At 35.9% G+C, this 19,969-nt stretch overlaps 1 protein-coding gene across 3 annotated transcripts in view; it reads right to left on the bottom strand.

Moving 5' to 3' along the window:
* The window catches only part of LOC134749604 (zwei Ig domain protein zig-8-like), a 243,156-nt gene that overhangs the window by 30,443 nt on the left and 192,744 nt on the right, over window positions 1–19,969 (bottom strand). For 2 of the 3 annotated variants that reach the window (XM_063684623.1, XM_063684620.1), the window contains exon 5: window positions 2,138–2,233. In XM_063684623.1, coding sequence (XP_063540693.1) covers window positions 2,138–2,186 — 49 coding nt within the window. In that variant the 5' untranslated portion in view covers window positions 2,187–2,233. Of the gene's footprint in view, window positions 1–2,137; window positions 2,349–19,969 lie in introns of those variants that run through there. The other variant, XM_063684621.1, reaches the window with a different exon arrangement.

The following is a 19,969-nucleotide window of genomic DNA, read 5'->3' on the forward strand; positions in this document are numbered from 1 at the left end:
TTTCTATTGAAAAAAGACATAAGTTCGTCGCTTAATAACCGCTCGAAAACTTTTGAAAATATCGGAATTAACGAAATAGGTCTATAATTTTTTAACGCGTGTTTCTCGCCCTTTCCTTTATACACAGGTTGAACCTTAACCTTTTTTAAGTTAGTGGGGTAAACTCCGTTTGTTACGCAGTCATTAAATAATCTAGTAAAAATATCTATAATGTAAGGCGGAAGTAGGTCAAACAAGCGTGTCGACATATCATTGATATCGGTTGAGCTCTTGCGTTTTATTTTATGCACAACTTTGGCCACTTGTTGACAGGAAAACCCACTGAAGTGAAATACGCATGGGTGTCGCTCGATACCTCGGTACTAGTGGTAAAAAGACATTCTTTTCACACTAGTTGTAAAATGTACTATTTCATCTCCTTTCTCTCATGACTCCTTGGCGCTGCGTAGAGATGTGGCCTCGCTCTGCATTTTCTATCGCGTGTATAACGGGGAGTGCTCCGAGGAATTGTTCGGATTAATCCCTGCCGCTTCTTTTCGCCATCGCCCTACGCGACAGCATTACCATCCTCACCACTTAGATGGTTGGCAGTCCTAAACTGTGCGTTTCTCTAGAAACTTACTGCCTCGCACAGCTAAACTGTGGAATGAAATGTCGCCTGCGGTATTTCCGGACCGATATGACCTTCAAACCTTCAAGAAAAGAGCGTATTCCCATCTTAAAGGCCGGCAACGCACTTACAACCCCTCTGGTGTTGCGGGTGTCCATGGGCGGCGGTAATCGCTTACCATCAGGTGATCCGTCTGCCCGTTTGCCTCCTATTTCATAAAAAAAAAACAGATATTTCTAGACGTATTGCTCGCAGCTTTGCGCTACCATGTATATTTTCATTTTATTTTTGATTTAAATTATCGTAAACGGAATAAATTATCTTAAATTAGGTATCTTATAAAGTTAGTATTTTTTTTTGTAAATATTTTCGTTTCTTGTTTTTTCTTGTTCTTGACATTCGACAATAAGGTTGGCCCTAGCTATGTATACACTGACATCTCTTTTTTCGTGTGTCATTGTTTTTTTTATTATTTCTTTAATTTTTTGTCTTTCTGTTATAATGTTAACCATCTCCTTTTGTATAAAATACTGTTTTTTTCTTTAAGAAATAAATACCGTCCCCTTTCCTCTTAAAAGACGTGTAAATTCTCGGTAGTATTGTGCCCCGTCTTAATTGGTCGAGTGGACTCGCGCGAGCACTAAACACATTGGGGTCGAGTGTTCATGGACTGTTAAGTCGCGACTGCTGAGTGTCGGCTTACACGGCTGACGTTTAAAATGTTGTTTTGTATAAGAATAAAGTTTTACCTTTAATTTTTCCAGATAATATATTTCCATATATAATAGTCATAATAAACATCTTACATAATGTTGTACACAATGTACAGAAACTGAGAAAAAGACCTGCATATTAGCAAATAGCAAAATGAATGAACGATGAATGAATGATGAATGAATGAATGAATGAAATGAATTGAGTGCAAATAGGAGTTCTTTTTAACTTGTACTTTAAAACGCGACTAAAGTCGAGTTTCAGTAACGCCTGCCCGTCACATTCCTGACAAAATGTATGGGATTTGACATTGACCGTCAGTTTTATGATAATTGCTAACCAGCCGTTAATTTGATCATAGAGTAACTTATACTAGAGCGGTACTGTCATAGTAAATTTTGTAACCCCAGTAAATTCACTGCCATCTGTCGACACACTTTAAAACTAAAATTGAAGATTTGTAAAAATGCGATAAAATGTATATAAATATAGATAAATGATTTTTTTATTTGCATTACCTATAATTATTTTGATGATTTTGACCCATGTTCTTTCACTGATATGCGTTAAAATTGTTAAATAACAAACGAAACCGTCAACGCCATCTATACGACTGTAGGCCAAAACTAGTAGCGCCCTCTGAACGAGAATCAAATTTTCTTGATTTTCGAGGCACGTTTTTTCCTTAGACTGTATCCATCTATTACGGAGTTATATCTATCTTTGATTTGGTGCAGTTAAGTGAAAATGCCCAGTTTAAACATCGCCTTCATTCTCTTACCTACGACATGTAAAGTAACCACGCATATTTACCTGTACACCCCACTAGAGCCAGCACCAGGGCTCCAAACAGCAGCGCCATCTCTAGTTCGCGTGCCGTCGCATAATCTCACTCTCAAGCTCCACCATCTGCAAACAAAAGCCAACCTTAATACTCACACATTAAAACTGAAAACACAATAGTACAGACTTGAGACTGCGACAAACAATAATGTATTTTATTACGTGGCGATATAGTCCAGTTTAAATTGTCCCCGATTTGCATAAGGTTCATATTGTGTTACAATATAACGCTTGTGTCGGTATAATTATGTAAGATTGTTAACTCCTCGTATGAAGCGTACGCTTTGTTGGAAACTCAATTTTAAACCCATGCCGGAGTGTTGGTTTTCGCTTGTGATTGAGTTTGGGATGTATTGAGCAGGGTTTTGCTTGATTTACAGAATGATGTGTTATGTTATGATAATATTTGTATGGAATATGTAAGTTTGGGAAGTGAAGGTCAGGGGTATAATATAAACTCTTGTTTGTTAACGAAGTTTGATTCCAAAGTATTAAGATTGTAGCGGCGAAGATATTAATTCTAAATATATTCGTATTTTCAGACGAGACGTTTCTTTTAATTTATCTGACTAATAAATTTAAGAAATCATCAGATGTCAGACTTAAAGAACAATTGTTTTTCTATTATCTTAGAGACATCTCAGACAATGAATAAAACATTCTCGTCCACGCTGATATAACTACGAGTAGGTGGCGCAATTAAGTTTAAAAAAATGCGCGGGTATAAAAGTTTATAACATTGACATGATCTTGTACATGTCAAATAATAATATTTTTGGCAAAAATTTCATTTTTGGTACAAGCTTTTTTTCGCTGACTGCACTTTTCTTTCCACAGGCAACACTGTTCAAACACACAAACACAGTTCCCATGGCCACCTCCTATCACCATCATATGCATAGTTATCCGATTTACATATGTATGCAAAATTTCCGAAATCGGGAAGTCGATCAAATTTAGCTTTCAAGATTTCACCCACACTAACAAAAATACATACATACTAACAGGGCAAGTTAAATAAAATCTTGTAAAAATATGGATTTGTAAACCTTAAAAAAGGTGAGCCAAAATGGTTACTGAGTGGGACCCACGGAGCACCATAGACGGTGCAGGACGGGGTTCAGGCAGACCAAAAAGGAGATGGCGGGACGACTTGGACGCATTCTACCCCAAATGGTGGTAAATGCCGATGACTGGGTCGAGTGGAGAAAACGAGGGGAGGCCTTTGCCCAGCAGTGGGACACCAAAGCAGGCTAATAAAAAAATCTTAATTGTTTACAAATCTAATAAGTAACAAGAAAAAGATACAATTTTGTCAGTTACCTATCCTACCCTACCGACTGCGCCAACTAGCTTATCAAAAAATCTCCCGATGTCTTAACAGGAAATATATACACAACTTTGGCAATACTGGGCAACTGTATAGATGGCAGCACCAATCTCTCTCGCTATATCGTAATTCCGTAAGGAATTCGTATAAGAGGTGCAAGCGCGTAATGCTCGCCCTTAGAGTTGGTCAAAGACGCCTAATCTTAGTAAGATGGCATATAGTCTAGAAATTGGGACCAGTTACGCCGCGGCGGGGTGGCATAGGGGTTCAAGGCGTTAGCCCAGGTAGCTAAAGATGCCGGTTCGAATCCGACCTTCACCACTGGAGGGCTTCGTCACTACTTTAATATATTATTATGACATCTATTTCAGTTTATAGGAAATATATTTACTTGCCGAAGTATTTGTATTCACCAAAGGCCAAATCACCAACTAGTGTAGAATAATTCAAACTCCCGATGTAGGTGCTGAATAATGAATGAGAGGCAAGTGCTTAGTCGAGTAATAAACATCCTGGACTTCACCCATGTATATAAGTCAGTATAACCGAATAAATTAAAATTCGCTAGAGATATTCTAGGGTTAAACTTTTTTACGTTGTTTTGTATTTGACCACTAAATCACTCTTTTATTTGTGTCTTCTATCAAATTAATAAAAAAAAGGCAGATGCCATTGTATGTCTTTCTAGCTGTAAATAATATTTTACATGGAAAAATTTAAAAACTTACTTCTATCTCATACAAATAAGAGTGGTTATTGAGGACACACACATTTTTGAGGACATAAAACAGCTGTCAAAAATATAAACAGGATTAGAGTTTTTAACCTCCATAAGGGTTTGCCTACGATGGGTCTTGTAATGATCTAAAAAACTGTAATTTGCTTCCTTATTCAATAAATTAAAAAAAAAATGATTCTCGGTTAGTTTCACTAGACTTATATTGACCGGGATATAGACGACAAAAGGTAATCACGGTCTATATCCCGGTCAATATAAGTCTAGATAAACCGGATTTCATATTTTTACAGACAATCCATAAACAAAACGTTAGTTGCTGATTAAGTTTTTAAGACCTATCTTTAAATAGTTCAGCATCTTTTAGAAAGCGAGCGAGACTAATTTGATTTAACTCTTAAACCAGACGCGAAATTAAAGTTGCCTAGACTCAGTTCTAACTGGCTTCAATTGGCTTAAATATATCTAAGAATGTCGAGGAAAGCTGCGCTTCGGAGAAAGCTGTCCAAGTGTTTCTTTGAAATGTAGTGGGAATACGTATATTACCTTATACAAAATAAATGTAGGTGAAATTGTATTGCGATAACTTACGAAAGTATATCAGAGAATTTTGAAAATGGAATCCTCTATTTTTTTTTAATACCACGACGGTGGCAAACAAGCATACGGCCCGCCTGATGGTAAGAAGTCACCGTAGCGTATGGACGCCTGCAACACCAGAGATATTACATGCGCGTTTCCGACCCTTTAAAAACCTGTACACTCCTTTTTTGAAGAACCCCATACTGTAGCCCCTCGGGAAAACCTCGGCAGGGAGCTCATTCCACAGCCGAAGCGTACGCGGGAGGAAATTCCTCTTAAACCGCACTGTACGCGACCATTAATTTAATGATTAATATTATTGATTTCATCAGGCTTTGCCACCTAAGTCGGGGCCGGATAAAAAGGGAAAGCCTTTAATGTGAGGGATGTAAGTGTTGGCTGAGAATTCTGAGTACTGTGTCACAAAAGACTTAATCTGAACACCGTGCAAAGGGAAGGAGAAAAATAATGTTGAAAGCGAATATTGAACTATAGCGGAAACAGGAGCAACTGAGGGTAATAATGATGGAACCATAACAAAAAAATGTGTGTGTGTAATCTTTACTCGCGATTGAAGTAATACTTCTTTGACGTTTATCGCTATGTTAGCACTTTGACGTGTGTCATATTGTGCGTGTGTCACTACTGAGCGTTACTTCCGTCAGAAAAAAATCTGAGTTACCCTTTAGTCGCGCCTAAAGAAATTTTACTTTAATAAATATTGCGTCGGTTCAAAAAAATATAATGTTTATCATCAGGTATTACCTTTTTTACCCCGTGAAGCGCCCTACTATCACACGTGTGACTGAATTTTCAAAAACAAACTTAAAAATGTTTTATTACAGATGGTTTATTACACTATTGACGAATACTTGCAAAATGTTCATTGACCCACTACAAAAATAAACCACGTTTTACAACCTACACATAAAACCAAGGACCATGTACCTAATAATTAATGTACCTACCTGCTTATATTTTTTTATAATTGTTGTAACATATTTTGTAAATATTATTATGTACTTACCCAATTCCTGACATGTAAAATAATATTGCTTTTACCAATAAACGTTCTGATTCTGATTCTGATTCTGACAGTAGTTAGTATGGGAGTCCCATACTACTGTGATACTGGGGCGCTCTCACCGGGTTAATGATATATTTCATAGCATACATGACTACAGTACCTACATTTTAATACTCTAAAACTTTCTCGGATGAACCACTTACATACAATTATGATGAAAAAGTCGATTTCTTTTCGTAAGTATGATTACTTTCGCTCGGATGAGCTTTTTCACTAACTTTCACCGTAAACACTTTGAAATACCGCCATATTGCGCATTAACTTCCAAACTCTCCTCAATTCTAATTTCTTTAAACTTCCCTCGAAACGTTCTACAAACAGATTAAAATGAAACCGCTCGTTGTAATTTAAATCTTAAATTCATATCAACAAGGTTGAATTCTCTTTTTCTGGATTAAATGCTAGGTTTACACTAGTTTAGCCATTATTAGTACTAATGAGAGTAATTGTCCGCAGAATAGTTACAAACGAATTATCTTTGGTCCTGATATGACTGTTAATTAAAACTTAGTTTAGATGATGCAATGGGATCACACACGGCTAAATGTGAATGAAGATAATTAAAACCCTAAATAGAGCTGACAGTTTTACACTTACCTCTTAGTGTAAGGCCTGAGTGAACGCTCGAAGCGGAGCGTTCGGCGGGGCGTGCAGCGTGGCGTCGGGCTCACAAGTGATGTCAGCATACGTTTGCATTTGTTTAACATGCACGCCGCACGCCCCGCCCCGCTGCACGTCCAACTCGAGCGTCCGCTCAGGCCTTACACTTAGTGTATGTTAAACAAATGCAAATTGCAAACGTATGCGAGCGGCCTTCGTGCACGCTGCTCATACTCCTTGGACGCTCGACTCCACGCTGCACGCCCCGCCGAACGCTCCGCTTCGAGCGTCCACTCAGGCCTTAGTGTATGTGTGTGAATGACCGGTCTGGCCTAGTGGGTAGTGACCCTGCCTATGAAGCCGATTGTCCTGGGTTCGAATCCCGGTAAGGGCATTTATTTGCGTGATGAGCACAGATATTTGTTCTTGAGTCATGGATGTTTTGTATGCATTTAAGTATTTGTATATTATATGTATATATCGTTGTCTGAGTACCCAAATCACAAGCCTCGTTGATCTTACCGTGGGAATTGTCAATTTGTGTAAAAATGTCCCTAAAATATTAATTATTATTTATTATTCATAAATAAGTATGACCATAAACATTCATAAACACGTAAGAGTACATATTAAATAAAGAAATATCAGATATTGGAGTTTTACCGTAAAACCTCATATAAACCCAGTATTCTTGTTTACTCATTCTGAATTCAATACACGTTCATTAGTGCGAACTAACGCGCATTAGTGAGATTAACTTGAACTATAATGACGGCGATGAATACATAAGGCTGTTCTGAAACCGTAAGCTTTCGTCATAGGCTGAATATCCGATGAAATAACTATTTAAGTATTAATTATGAGAAAACGTCATTTCAAAAGGTTACAGTTGAATAAATTGGAGTTTATTTCACATATAGTGTGCACCCTTTGAAGGATTTTAAAGGTTTTTTTTCTCTATTAAATTAAATGTCTGCCGCATGCACCCTGAAAGGTGGGCCAAAATGGTTACCGAGTGGGACCCACGGAACACCATAGATGGTGCTGGCCGGGGTGCAGGCAGGCCGAAAAGGAGATGGCGGGACGACTTGGACGCATTTTATCCGGATTGGCGGGACACTACAAACGACAGGGTCGAGTGGAGGAAACGAGGGGAGGCCTTTGCCCAGCAGTGGGACACTAAATTAGGCTAGTAAAATAAATGTTACGTAAAAGCCAACAAAAAGTTTTTTATTAAACGCTCTTTTTAACGACTCCCTCCGTATATACGCGAAATAAGTGAATTCCCGTTGCCAGGGAGGTTTTGGGATTATACTGAGCAACTTTTACTATGGAACCAACCCCGAAATCGCGAAAAAAATTTGACTGTTTCAAACAGTCATTCTTTTTTTTGCATACATAAGTTACATAACACAGCAAGTAAAAAACAGAAACAATTTTTTTTTTCTAAATGCGGAAATTGGCATACCTAAAGGACTTAAACACCAATGTGGCGCTTAAGAGCATTGTGAGTTCACTGTGGTAATGACTCAATGAACTAAGTGTTTTTCACTTTCTAAGATTATCGCGAGGCCACAGTGCCACTAGTAGTTAGTTTTTAGGGTTCCCTACCCAAAGGGTAAAAACGGGACCCTATTACTAAGACTCCACTGTCTGTCTGTCCGTCTGTCTGTCACCAGGCTGTATATCATGAACCATGATAGCTAACAGTTGAAATTTTCACAGATGACGTAATTCTGTTGCCGCTATAACAACAAATACTAAAAAGTACGGAACTTGGCCGGTTTTTTTAGTTACAAAACGTGTGTCCTTGTACATTTTTGATGATGCCTGTGGCTCAATTTTACTACTACTGTGAAATATGGAACGAGGTTTGTTACGGATGCTCTTTATGCTCTTCGCACGAAACCTGTGTGTTGTGGGTGTTTGAGTAATAAAACATCTGGTGCCCGTTTATAAAAAGCTTGTAGCTTGTAATACAAGTGCAAGTCCCTTTTTGACAGCTTTTGTTAGAAAGGGACTTCCACTTGTATTACAAGCTACAAGCTTTTGATAAACGGGCGCCAGGGGCCCGTTTCTCAAAAGCTTGTAACTAGTAATACAAGTGGAAGTCCCTTTCTAACAAAAGCTGTCAAAAAGTGACATCCGCTTGTATTACAAGTTACAAGCTTTTGAGAAACGGGCCCCTGTTTGTAAAGATTATCAATAACAAGTATAAAAACACGAAGGAAACCTAACTAATAGGGAAAAATCTGTGCTGGTAAATAAATAAATAAAAATAAAAATAAAAAATAAAAATAAAAAGCCTTTTATTTCTTGAACTTTTTTTACATTATTTCATATTTGTGCGTTCTATATATATAATATTATTCAAGAACCCCGTTTTCACAGGTGAAGGCCTCCTCCAAAGCCTTCCATGTATCTCGGTCCTTTGCCACTTGTATCCAATTTGGCCCAGTAATTTTGGTGATATCATCTTGCCATCTCATAGTAGGTCTTCCTATCCCTCTTTTTCCTAGAGGTCCTTTCCACGACGTCACCCTTGCTGTCCAGCGCCTGTCTTGAGTACGTGCTACATGGCCCGCCCACCTCCATTTAAGTTTTTTGGCATAGCTGAGAGCATCTATGCTCTTTGTGTGTTGTCTTATTTTTGTATGGTTGATTTTTTGTATTTTCTTGATGTTTAGCATACTACGCTCCATTCCGCGTTGACAAGTCCTTATTTTTTCCATAGCTTTTTGAGTAAATCTCCATGTCTGACAGCCGTATGTCAGACAGGGTAATAAGCATGTATTCATGACTTTAGTCTTCACGCTGACGGGCATGTTACTCTTAAATACTTCTTTTAGCTGCCAGTATTTGTTCCAGGTCTTTTGTGCTCTCCTTTCAATTTCTAACTCGTTGTTCGCTTTATCAAAACTTATCTGTTTTCCTAAGTATATGTATTGTTTTGTATAAGTCAATGGTTCGTTTCCTACCATTATGGTTCGCTCCATGCCATTTGTCATTACCATAGTTTTTGATAGGTTCATTTCGAGTCCCACTTGCACGCTGGCCATATGTAGCGAGGTAATCATATATTGTAGTTGTGAGCTTGTCTCTGCGAGTATTACCAAGTCGTCTGCAAAACGAAGGTGATTTAGGTAGTTGCCGTTTACATATATTCCTTTGTTCTTCCAATCTAGCTGTCTAAAAATAGTTTCCAGGATCGCTATGAACAGTTTTGGGGACAGAGGGTCTCCCTGCCTTACTCCCCTTTTGATAGGGAAGCTAGGACCCATGGTTTCCAGCTTCACTTTACCGGTACTGTTCCTATATAGATTTTTAATAACTTGTATGTATTGTTGCTCTACTCCTTGACTTTCTAGAGTCTCCCATATCCATTTGTGTGATACTGTATCGAAAGCCTTCTGATAGTCAATGTAAGCAATGTAGAGACATCTTTGTTTTTCTTGAAATTTTTCAATTAGTTGTTCTAAGCTGTGGATATGGTCGACCGTTGAGAAGCCTTTTCTGAAGCCTGCTTGTTCTACTGGTTGGTTGTTTTCTAAAGCGGCACTTATTCTTCGATTTATGATTGATGAAAAGAGTTTATAAACCGCTGGTAATAAACTTATTGGCCTGTAATTTGAGATGTTTTTAGGGTCTCCTTTCTTGTAAATTAGGATTATATTAGATTCTGTCCATTGAGATGGTATAGCAGCGGTTTCAATTATGCGATTAAATAAAGTTGATAGCGGTAGAGCTAAAATATTGCTTGCTGTCTTGAGAGCTTCATTGTTGATTTGATCTACACCTGGACTCTTGTCACTTTTTAGGCTTTTAATTGCGTTGATTACCTCAAGTTCAGTGATGTCTTCTGCTTTCTTCTTATTATGTGGTGTTGATACACTATCAGTTTGGTTCCTGTCAGTTTTTTCGCTGTATAAGTCTCTGTAAAATGCTGTTGCCACTTCTATAATGTCGGTTCGTTTGTGTGATGCCTTTCCCGAAGAATGGAGTTCCCCAATCCATGTTTTGTTCTGTGTTAGTTCTCTGTATGCTTTTTTAGTACTTCCCGCCTGTGTTATGTGCTTCATAATGGTCTTCTTTCTGTACTCTGCATAATCTTTTTTTATGTACTTGCTAATTAATTTGTACAGGGCACATAGTTCATTTTTTTCGCTGCGAGTCTTGTTTTTGGTTTTATGCAATGTTCTTCTTCTGTCCATAAGGTTTACTGTGCGTTTTGATAATACCTCGTGTTCATTTTGACTTTTATTGACTGTGTGAGCTTCTCTAAGGCTTTGATTAATAACACCGATTAGCATATTATACTGTTTTTGGACACATTTTGTTTCCTGTCTGTTGGGCAGATATGCTGATAGTAGTTTTCTATATTGGGTTGTTTCTTTTTCGTTTTTTAGTGTTATAATTGGGTTATTTGCAAAGCTGGATCTGCATTTCTTAGTGTTAGGAAGTGATACACTAGCTCTAACAGGTCGGTGATCTGAAGGAAAGTCCACATTTAGTATTTCTATATTTTGAAATAACTCTGGGCGATTAGATAAAATATAGTCTATCTCATTATAATGCTGGCCATTTGGTGACCGCCAAGTCCATCTCCGGGTTGATTTTTTCTTAAAAAAGGTGTTTAGTATATGTAATTTATTTTGAACAGCAAAATTAATCAATTTTTGGCCTCTCGCATTTCTGTCGCCATATCCGTACTGTTTCATTGACAGGTATTCATTTTGCTGGGGTTGACCTATTTTTGCATTGAAATCTCCCATTATAATGTAGTCCCTGTGTGCTTTTTCTATAGCTTGAATGACAGTATTGTAAAAGAAAGCGATTTCTTCTTCTTTTGCCACTTCTGTAGGAGCATACACTTGTATAATCGATATGTTGTATTTTTCAATGTTAAGGTTTAAAAGGGCAACACGCTCTGTTATTGCCGTGAAGCTTTCAATGTACTGTTTATAAGATTTTTTTATCAGAAAGCCAACTCCATACTTTCCCGGTGTTTGGCCTGTGTAGCAGAGTAAGAAATCCTTGTACTCTTGGATTTCTGTTCCCATGCGTCTCATTTCTGCTATTCCAATTATATCGTATTTTATTGACTTAAATGCTTCTTCTAATTCTATTAGACGCTCGTGGGATGAGAGTGTCCGGACGTTGTAGGTTGTCACATAAAGTACTTGTTTTTGGTTTGCCATCTGGCTGCTTTTGTCTACTGTTCTTGATTCGTTTATATTTTGTGTATTCATGTGGCAGCATGAATTGCTTTGCTCTGGAGGGTTGTAGTCTACTACCCCCGCGGTGACCGGCCGTGTTGGGGGAGGATTTGTAATGTTTTTTTCTAAATTTGGTTTTGAATCTTGTACTGGTTTCAGGGCTGATGTCTTTGAAGGAGGCTTTAGTCGTTGCTATTGCTCACTGTCTTCAATGGATGTCACCGAAGGTGAGCGGGAGCCGCCCTCCGTGTTCTTCATATAGCTAAGTATGGTGTTTTGGCTCTCTATGTGAGTTTTGTTCTTTTTAGCTACCTGCCTCTTCGAGCTTCCATATCTTGCATAAGAATTTCCCACCTGGTTTGGAGGAGTGACTTCTAGCTCTCTTTTCTTTGAGTTCCGAGGGGAATTGTTTGGACCTGCCTGTTGCCTGTTGTATGGTTCCTTGATTACTAGCTTATCATAGCGTATAAATGCTTTTTTGCCTTCCAGTCTCGCCTTTTGGAGTTGGTCTTGAAGTGATTTGCGGGTTTCTAGTACTTGTTGAGGAAAATCTTCTTTAATATACATTTTTGTCTTTGTGCTGGTAAATAACGTATTTAATTATTTTTTTCCTTACTTTGTACGCATTTAAAAAAAGATCCTCAATAAATTCTATTTGTTGCTGTTCCAAATAAGATCTAATAAATTTAAACAGCCAAGATTAGAGTTGTGCCGTTCTCGAAAACGTTCTCCCTTTTGTACGTAAAAAGTTTCCTCTCAAGAATATTCCCCATAGTAAATTGAGAGCGTTCTCAAGAACGGCACAACCACAACCAAGATATAATTACTTCCTTTTCACTATACTAAAAATACCACGGCCTTCCATTTATCGAAGGCCCAAATAAATATTTATTTAATCTTACGAAGGCCCTCTTTGTGTGAAAAAGTACTTATATTCCTGACGCTTTTAAGTTTGTTTCTTGAACCTGTGTGTTTTGTGATTAACGGGACTTAGGTCTGCAGGAAAACGTTACCAAAGTGATAGAGAAATAAGTAAGCATAGAGTGCTCACTCCATGCAAGATACAAGATATTTATTGATAAAAGTTAATGTTTTACAGGTCAGTAAATAGGTAGGTACATATTCAACTAGTACTAGTAGGTAAAACATTTCTGGAGTAATATTAAACTTAAACTTATTATTATTCAATAAAACATATTTTAAGCAAAACAAATTCGTAAACAGTAGACAATAGGGTCGTTTATGGCTTAACAAGTCATCATTTTAATTTATAAGGTATAAATTTGCTTATACATATTAGTAGATAATTACTAATGGTTAGTACACGTTTCAACAAATGCATCAGTTTTGTTACTAAATCGCTTATTATTTTCGTAGTCGATATCACTCGATATCTAGCATCAAATAGTGGATTATAAGTACTGTTACTCGATAATAGATGTCGCGACGAATTGAAAATCTAATGCTTAACAATTTTCAGCTAATATTATAACCGGATTAACCGGAACCATAGAGTAACTTATAAGATAAGATAAGATAAGATAAGATATTTCTTTATTGTACAACCGTGTTACAGAGGTGTTATGTGGTGTGATACATGTGAGTTTCAACGGTAACCCAATTCGGGTATACAATGGACACTTAAAACTAAATTAAAACTAAGAAACACTTAACTATTATACACGTACATAGCATAGCTATCTGTACAGGGGACACAGTATCATAAAGAATATAATTCAAAGAAATCCTTTAGTGAATAGAATTCATTCTTAATAAGCCATTTTTTTAAACTACGCATAAATTCTATGCCATCTAACATTTTCAATTCATCTGGAAGCTGATTAAAGACGCGAATGGCAGTAATATATGTGCTTTTATCGTAAGTTTTATTATTGACTAGAGGTAGTTTTAAATTATACTTATATTGAGAGCGAAGGTTGTCGCGGAGGGAAGTTAATGTTGTGAAATAATTCTTGTTGCTCTTAATAAATTTACAGAGTTCGTATATATATATGCCAGTTAAAGTTAGAAAACCTTTGTCCTTGAAAATATTTCTCAATGATTGTCTGTAGTTCATACGATAGATAGTTCTTAAGCACCTCTTTTGCAAAATGAATGTGGACTGCACGTCTACGGAATTACCCCAGTATATGACACCGTACGTCAATAGAGAATATATGTTTGCGTAGTACGCACTAATAACAACATCTTCAGAACACGTTTCGGATAATATAGATAATGCGTAACATTGACTGGAAATTTTGCTATTGATCTTCTCTATATGATGTTTCCAGGTTAATTGAGGATCTATTGATAAACCTAAAAAACTTATATTGTCTACTTCCTCCAGCAAAGTGCCTGACTCCATCACATTCAAATTTGTCGGGATTTGTTTATAATTCCTGAATTGCATAAGTTTAGTTTTTGTTAAATTTACTTTTAAGTTTATTGATTTTAACCAACTGACGACTTTCTTTACAGTGTTACTAATATTTGTGCAAAAAGTATCGTCTATTGTTTCACCAGAAAATAAAATTGTTGCATCGTCGGCAAACATTACACATAATTCCTCGATAATATTTGGTAATTCATTGACATAGATAAGGAATAAAAGAGGCCCTAAAATACTGCCTTGAGGAACGCCCAGATTTACAGCTTTATATTCTGATTGGACTTTTTCAACAGTTTTTGTATCTTCATTATAACTATTGATAACCGTCGCTTGTTTCCTGTTGGTAAAGTAGCTTTCAAATAATTTTAAGGCAATTCCGCGGATACCTAAGTGTTCTAGCTGTGATAGTAAGATGGATGGCACCACGCAGTCAAACGCCTTGCTCATATCGAGGAAGAGGCTAACGCAGGGTTTTTTGTTATTAACTGCATCCCAAATATACTCAAATGTTTTAAATATTGCCAATGAAGTGGATTTACCTTGCTGAAATCCAAATTGGTTGCTGTTTATAAGGTTGTTCGCAGTGACAAAGTGTACAACTCGGCTGTAAATAACTTTCTCAACAATTTTGGAAAAAGAAGGCAATAACGCAATGGGTCTGTAATTACTGATTATATTTTTATTTCCTTTTTTGTGCAATGGTAATATCAAAGATTTTTTCAAATCATCCGGGAAGATTCCCGATTCTAGAATTAAGTTTATTATATGAACAAGAGGTTCCGCGATATATTCAAAACAAGCTTTTATGACTGGTAACGGTATGTTGTCGTGGCCTGAGCTTGTTTTGTTTTTTAATGAATTTACTATCTTTTTTAGCTCAGGTTTGCTAACTGGGGAAAGAAATATGCTGTGGCAAAGCGATGAGCTTATTGGTTTCCAATTTAATGCTGTTGTGTCGCTGATATTTTGGTCTATTAAAAATGTATTAAATGCTCTCACTATTTCCAATGGATCTTGAGTAGCTTGCCCGTTCAGATCAATGCTATCAATCATAGGTTTAATGGTGTTTGTATTGGATGTGTGCTGTTTAATTAACGCCCAAGTGGCCTTCGTTTTATTTGAGCTGTTATTCATAAACCTATTGCTAGCCAAAATTTTTGAATTACGAATGACTTTTTTTAATATTTTTGCATAGTTTTGGTACTGGATTCGACATGATATGTTTATATTTTTTCTTTGAAGATATTTAATATGCATGTACCGTTTTTTTCGGCACGATTTTTTTATACCTTTTGTTATCCAATTCTGTTTTCGTTTAAAGGTAACTTTTTTTCGCTCCAACGGAATACAGAGGTTGAAAAGTAGCGAAAACTTCTCTAGAAATATATTGTACGCCAAATTTGCATCAGTACACTCTAAAACGTTCGAGAAACTAATCTGTTGCATGTATTTTAAGAAAATGATTAAGTTTGAATATGTGTTTCTTCTCCAAATAAACCAGTATTTTTCGGAAAAACTTAAATTAGTTTTTAATTTTATTAGCTGACCTGTATGGTCCGCTATGCCTAAGTTTAAAACTTCCGAAACGTAGGTATTAAAATTCGTTACGATGTTGTCGATACAAGTACGAGATTGTTTGTATATTCTGGTAGGGGTTTCAATAGTCAGCTTTAAGTTATATTTTTTTAATGTTGTTTTAAACAATTTAGAAGCTCTGTCATTTTTTAATACATCAATATTAAAATCACCTGCAATCACTATTTTTTTAGCCGCATTCCTTGAACGTAATGTTAATTTGTATAAGAGCAATTCTAAATTTTGTATAAATACATCTAAATCACTATCAGGGGTTCTATACATACTAATTATAGTTAATTGTAATTCGGAAATTAAGACACCACAGACTTCGAAGTGTGTTTCAAGTGACATATCAGAAATCCAGTGAACTACTTTATATGACAATGAATTTTCGACATATATGCATACTCCACCCCTAGATTTACGCTTCCGACAAAAATGTGAAGCTAATTTATAACCGTCCAATTGCAGCACGTTCGGTTCATTGCCTTTCATAAAAGTTTCTGAAAAGCACAACACATTGTAACAATTTTTTTGCGTTATTAATTCAAGTTGATCGATTTTTGATTTGAGGCCTTGAACATTTTGATGAAAAATTTGGAATGTATAATCTTTGTCCTTATTAGGTACGAAAACAATCTTTGTTGGACGTGGGAGTTTTTGGTAGGCCCTCTCTGCTTGAACATGGTGTAGGAAGGCACTGGGTATCTATTATATAACTAAAATCGTCTAATGATCCGTCCGTTTGGGTGGCTATTTCCGTGTAGTTCGTGGCCGACGTGTTGTCCTGCGTAGGAGAGTTGTCTTGATATGCGGTGCCGGTGCGAGTAGAGCTGCGGTTAACACTGTGCTCACTAGTTGTCAAGGTAGTTTTTGCTTCACCCTTTGTTCTGTGTTCTACTCCATTTATGAACAACTTATTGTTTCTGTAATGTTTAGTAATAAAACGTTTCTTCAGTTAACACCGAGTTTATTATAATAATCCTTTAATGTTTTGTTTACACATGTACCACCATTGATCGTCCAGACAAGAGAGAGAGATCTAATATTGCTAATCCTATAGTTACACAGTTCATTATGATCTGACAGCGTCTGTACTCAGAAACGACGCTCGTTGTCCCCCCACTCCCGTATGCATTGGGTCATTATAAGCAGTCTGTAGTTGCGTTCTGTTACAAGCATACATTACTACATCATCCCCCTTTTACAAAAAATAAAAAATAAAATCATAAGCTAAGTAGACCAACAAAACAGTCTTACAAACTCAAATCATCCTTAACTTAAGTTACAGCAAAGAAATGCAATGCTCCCGCACTACACACTCACAACAAACACAGTAACACCGAATTATTGAGGTCGAACATGAAATGAAGTTCTAGTATATCTAGAACCATAACTATCTTCTATATTATGAGATCTAAAATTATTATTACTAACAATTTTACCCAACAACCATTTCTTAGAACTAGGGTCTATTTTAAACCAAACATTTTGGCCTACTTGAAAATGAGGCTTCTCTTTAGTGTTTTTATTATAATTAGTTATGTTTCTATTCCTAACTTTATCAAATTCCATCTTAGTATTATAATTTAACTTTGGTTTCAAATATGTATAAGTACAAGGTAATTTTGTTTTTAAATTCCTATTCATCATTAATTGAGAAGGTGTAAAATGTGTGCCCGATACAGGAGATGATCTATATTTTAACAAAGCCATTCTATAGTCTGTTTTATCTTCATTACATTTTGTTAACATTTTTTTAGCAATTTGCACCCCTCGTTCTGCCATACCATTGGACTGTGCATATCTTGGACTTGAGTAAATGAATTTAAAACCCCATTCACTCGCAAACTGTTTGCATTGAAGTGAATCAAATGGAACATGATCCGCTACTATTTCCAATGGTATGCCAAAACAACTGAAAACATCTGTTAACACATTAATTATGCACTGAGAGGACTTATTTGAAATGGGTTTAATATCTAACCATTTCGACATGTAATCATAAATAACTAGATAACTTTTCCTCTTAAACTCCATTATATCAATTCCAATTTTTACAAATGGTAAGGATGGTACATCATGACATAATAATGGTTCTTTTATATTATTATTTTGATACATTTGACAGATGAAACATTGTTTAACAAATGATTCAATGTGAGCATCCATTTGTGGCCAATAATATAAACCCCTAACAGTTTGCTTCATCTTGGTTATTCCTAAATGACCTTCATGTAACCTTTTTAAAATTGTTAATCTTAGTGACTTTGGAACAATTAATCTGTCATTCATAAAGAGCAATTTCTGATCTATAGTAACTTCATGTCTCAATTTAAAAAAATGTTTTACAGTATCTGGTACCATATTAATAGTCTCTGGCCATCCTTCCTGTGTGTACAACAACAATGTTGTTAAAGTGTCATCTTTTGAAGTTTCTTCAATTAATTCTTGTTTCTGTTCATCGGTACATTGTAAATAATTTCCTAATCCAATACAATGTATAACTTCAAACATGTATGATTGATCTTCATCTACTTCATTTAAATAACTACGTGACAACAAATCTGCAATATGCATCAAGCGGCCTTTTAAATATTTAAAATCAATATCGTATTTTAATAATTTTAGTTTAAGTCTTTGTAATCTAGCCGAAGGGATTTCATGTATTCCTTTCTTTAATAAAGTTTCCAACGGTTTATGATCATTAAGGACAGTACATTTTTTTCCATAAATGTAATAATGAAACTTTTTCGTGGCCCAAACTACACTCAACAATTCTTTCTCAATCTGTGAAAAAATTTTTTCTGCACTGGTAAGACTTCTTGATGCATAACATACTGGCTTGCCCTGCTGCATTAAGCAGCAACCTAAGCCGTCCTTACTAGAGTCACATTGTATTGTTACAGGTAGGGAAACATTAAAATTTTTTAATACAGGTGCCGAACTTATGCATTTTTTTATATCACAGAAAACATTTTCATGTATTTCTGTCCAAAGCCAACCCACATGTTTCTTCATTAATGCTTGTAAAGGTGCTACCAAATCTGCCAGATTACTAATAAAATTTCTTAAATAATTTACCATGCCCAAAAAAGATTGCAGTTCAGTTTTATTTGAAGGGCTTTTAATATTTAATAATGCTCTTATTCTTTCTGGATCAATTTTCATTCCCTCTTTTGAAAATACATGACCGAAATATTTGACCTCGTTTACTTTATGTTGAAATTTTCTTTTATTAAATTTTACATTGCTTACTCGGGCTCTTTCAAAAACTCGTTCTAATATTTTATCATGTTCGTCTTCATTATCAGCACAAATCAACAGATCATCACAGTATATGACCACACCAGGAATGTCACCAAAAGTTTGTTCGCTATATTTTTGAAAAATTTCAGGAGCTACAGACAAACCGAAAGGTAATCTTAAAAATTTATAACAACCAAAAGGACTACTAAAAGTACACAGATCTGTTGAGTTATTTGTTAATCTAATGTTATAAAAGCCATCTGACAGATCAAGTACCGAAAATACTGATTTGTTACTTAACTTTGTAAGCATTTCCTCTAATGTTGGTATGAGATGATACTCCCTTATTAATACCTTATTTAATTCCTGTGGGTCGAGGCAGATTCTTAAATTACCATCACTTTTCTCAATTATTACAAGATTACTTACAAAGGATTTCGGATGTTCGACTTTCTCAATAATTCGCTGTTCTTGTAGACTCTTTAATTTACAAGCCAGACGCTCCCTTATTGTATGAGGAACTCGCCGAGGTGGCTTTACTACCGCCTGTGCGCCTGGTTGAATGTGTAGTTCGAGAGGTACCTTAAATTCTCCGACTCCCTGGAAAAGTGACAAATTTTTATTAACTATAGCCTCCTTGTTATTAATATTAATACTGTTAATGCTACTATTCTGTAGTAAATTTAATTCAATTAATGAGTTTAAACCCAAAATTGGTTTCACATTTTTCTTAATTATTATGAACTCAGTGTCAACCTTTTCATATTTATTTACCCCAGTTTTCAATGTTATTTTCCCTAGTGGCTTAAGCTTATTACCCCCAAATACTTCTAATATTATATTTGTCTCAGACCACTTAGGATTTTCATCATTGACAATATTTTTTAAATCATTTAATGAGATGACATTTACCTGAGCCCCTGTGTCACATTTAAAAGTCAATTGTTTATTTTCAATGTGCAAGTTTGACAACCATTCATTATTATTAATGTTACTAGTACTTCCTATAGAGTGAACCAACTTAACTAGTCA

Source organism: Cydia strobilella, chromosome 18 (genome assembly GCF_947568885.1).
Source record: "Cydia strobilella chromosome 18, ilCydStro3.1, whole genome shotgun sequence".
Taxonomy (NCBI): Eukaryota; Metazoa; Arthropoda; class Insecta; order Lepidoptera; family Tortricidae; genus Cydia; species Cydia strobilella.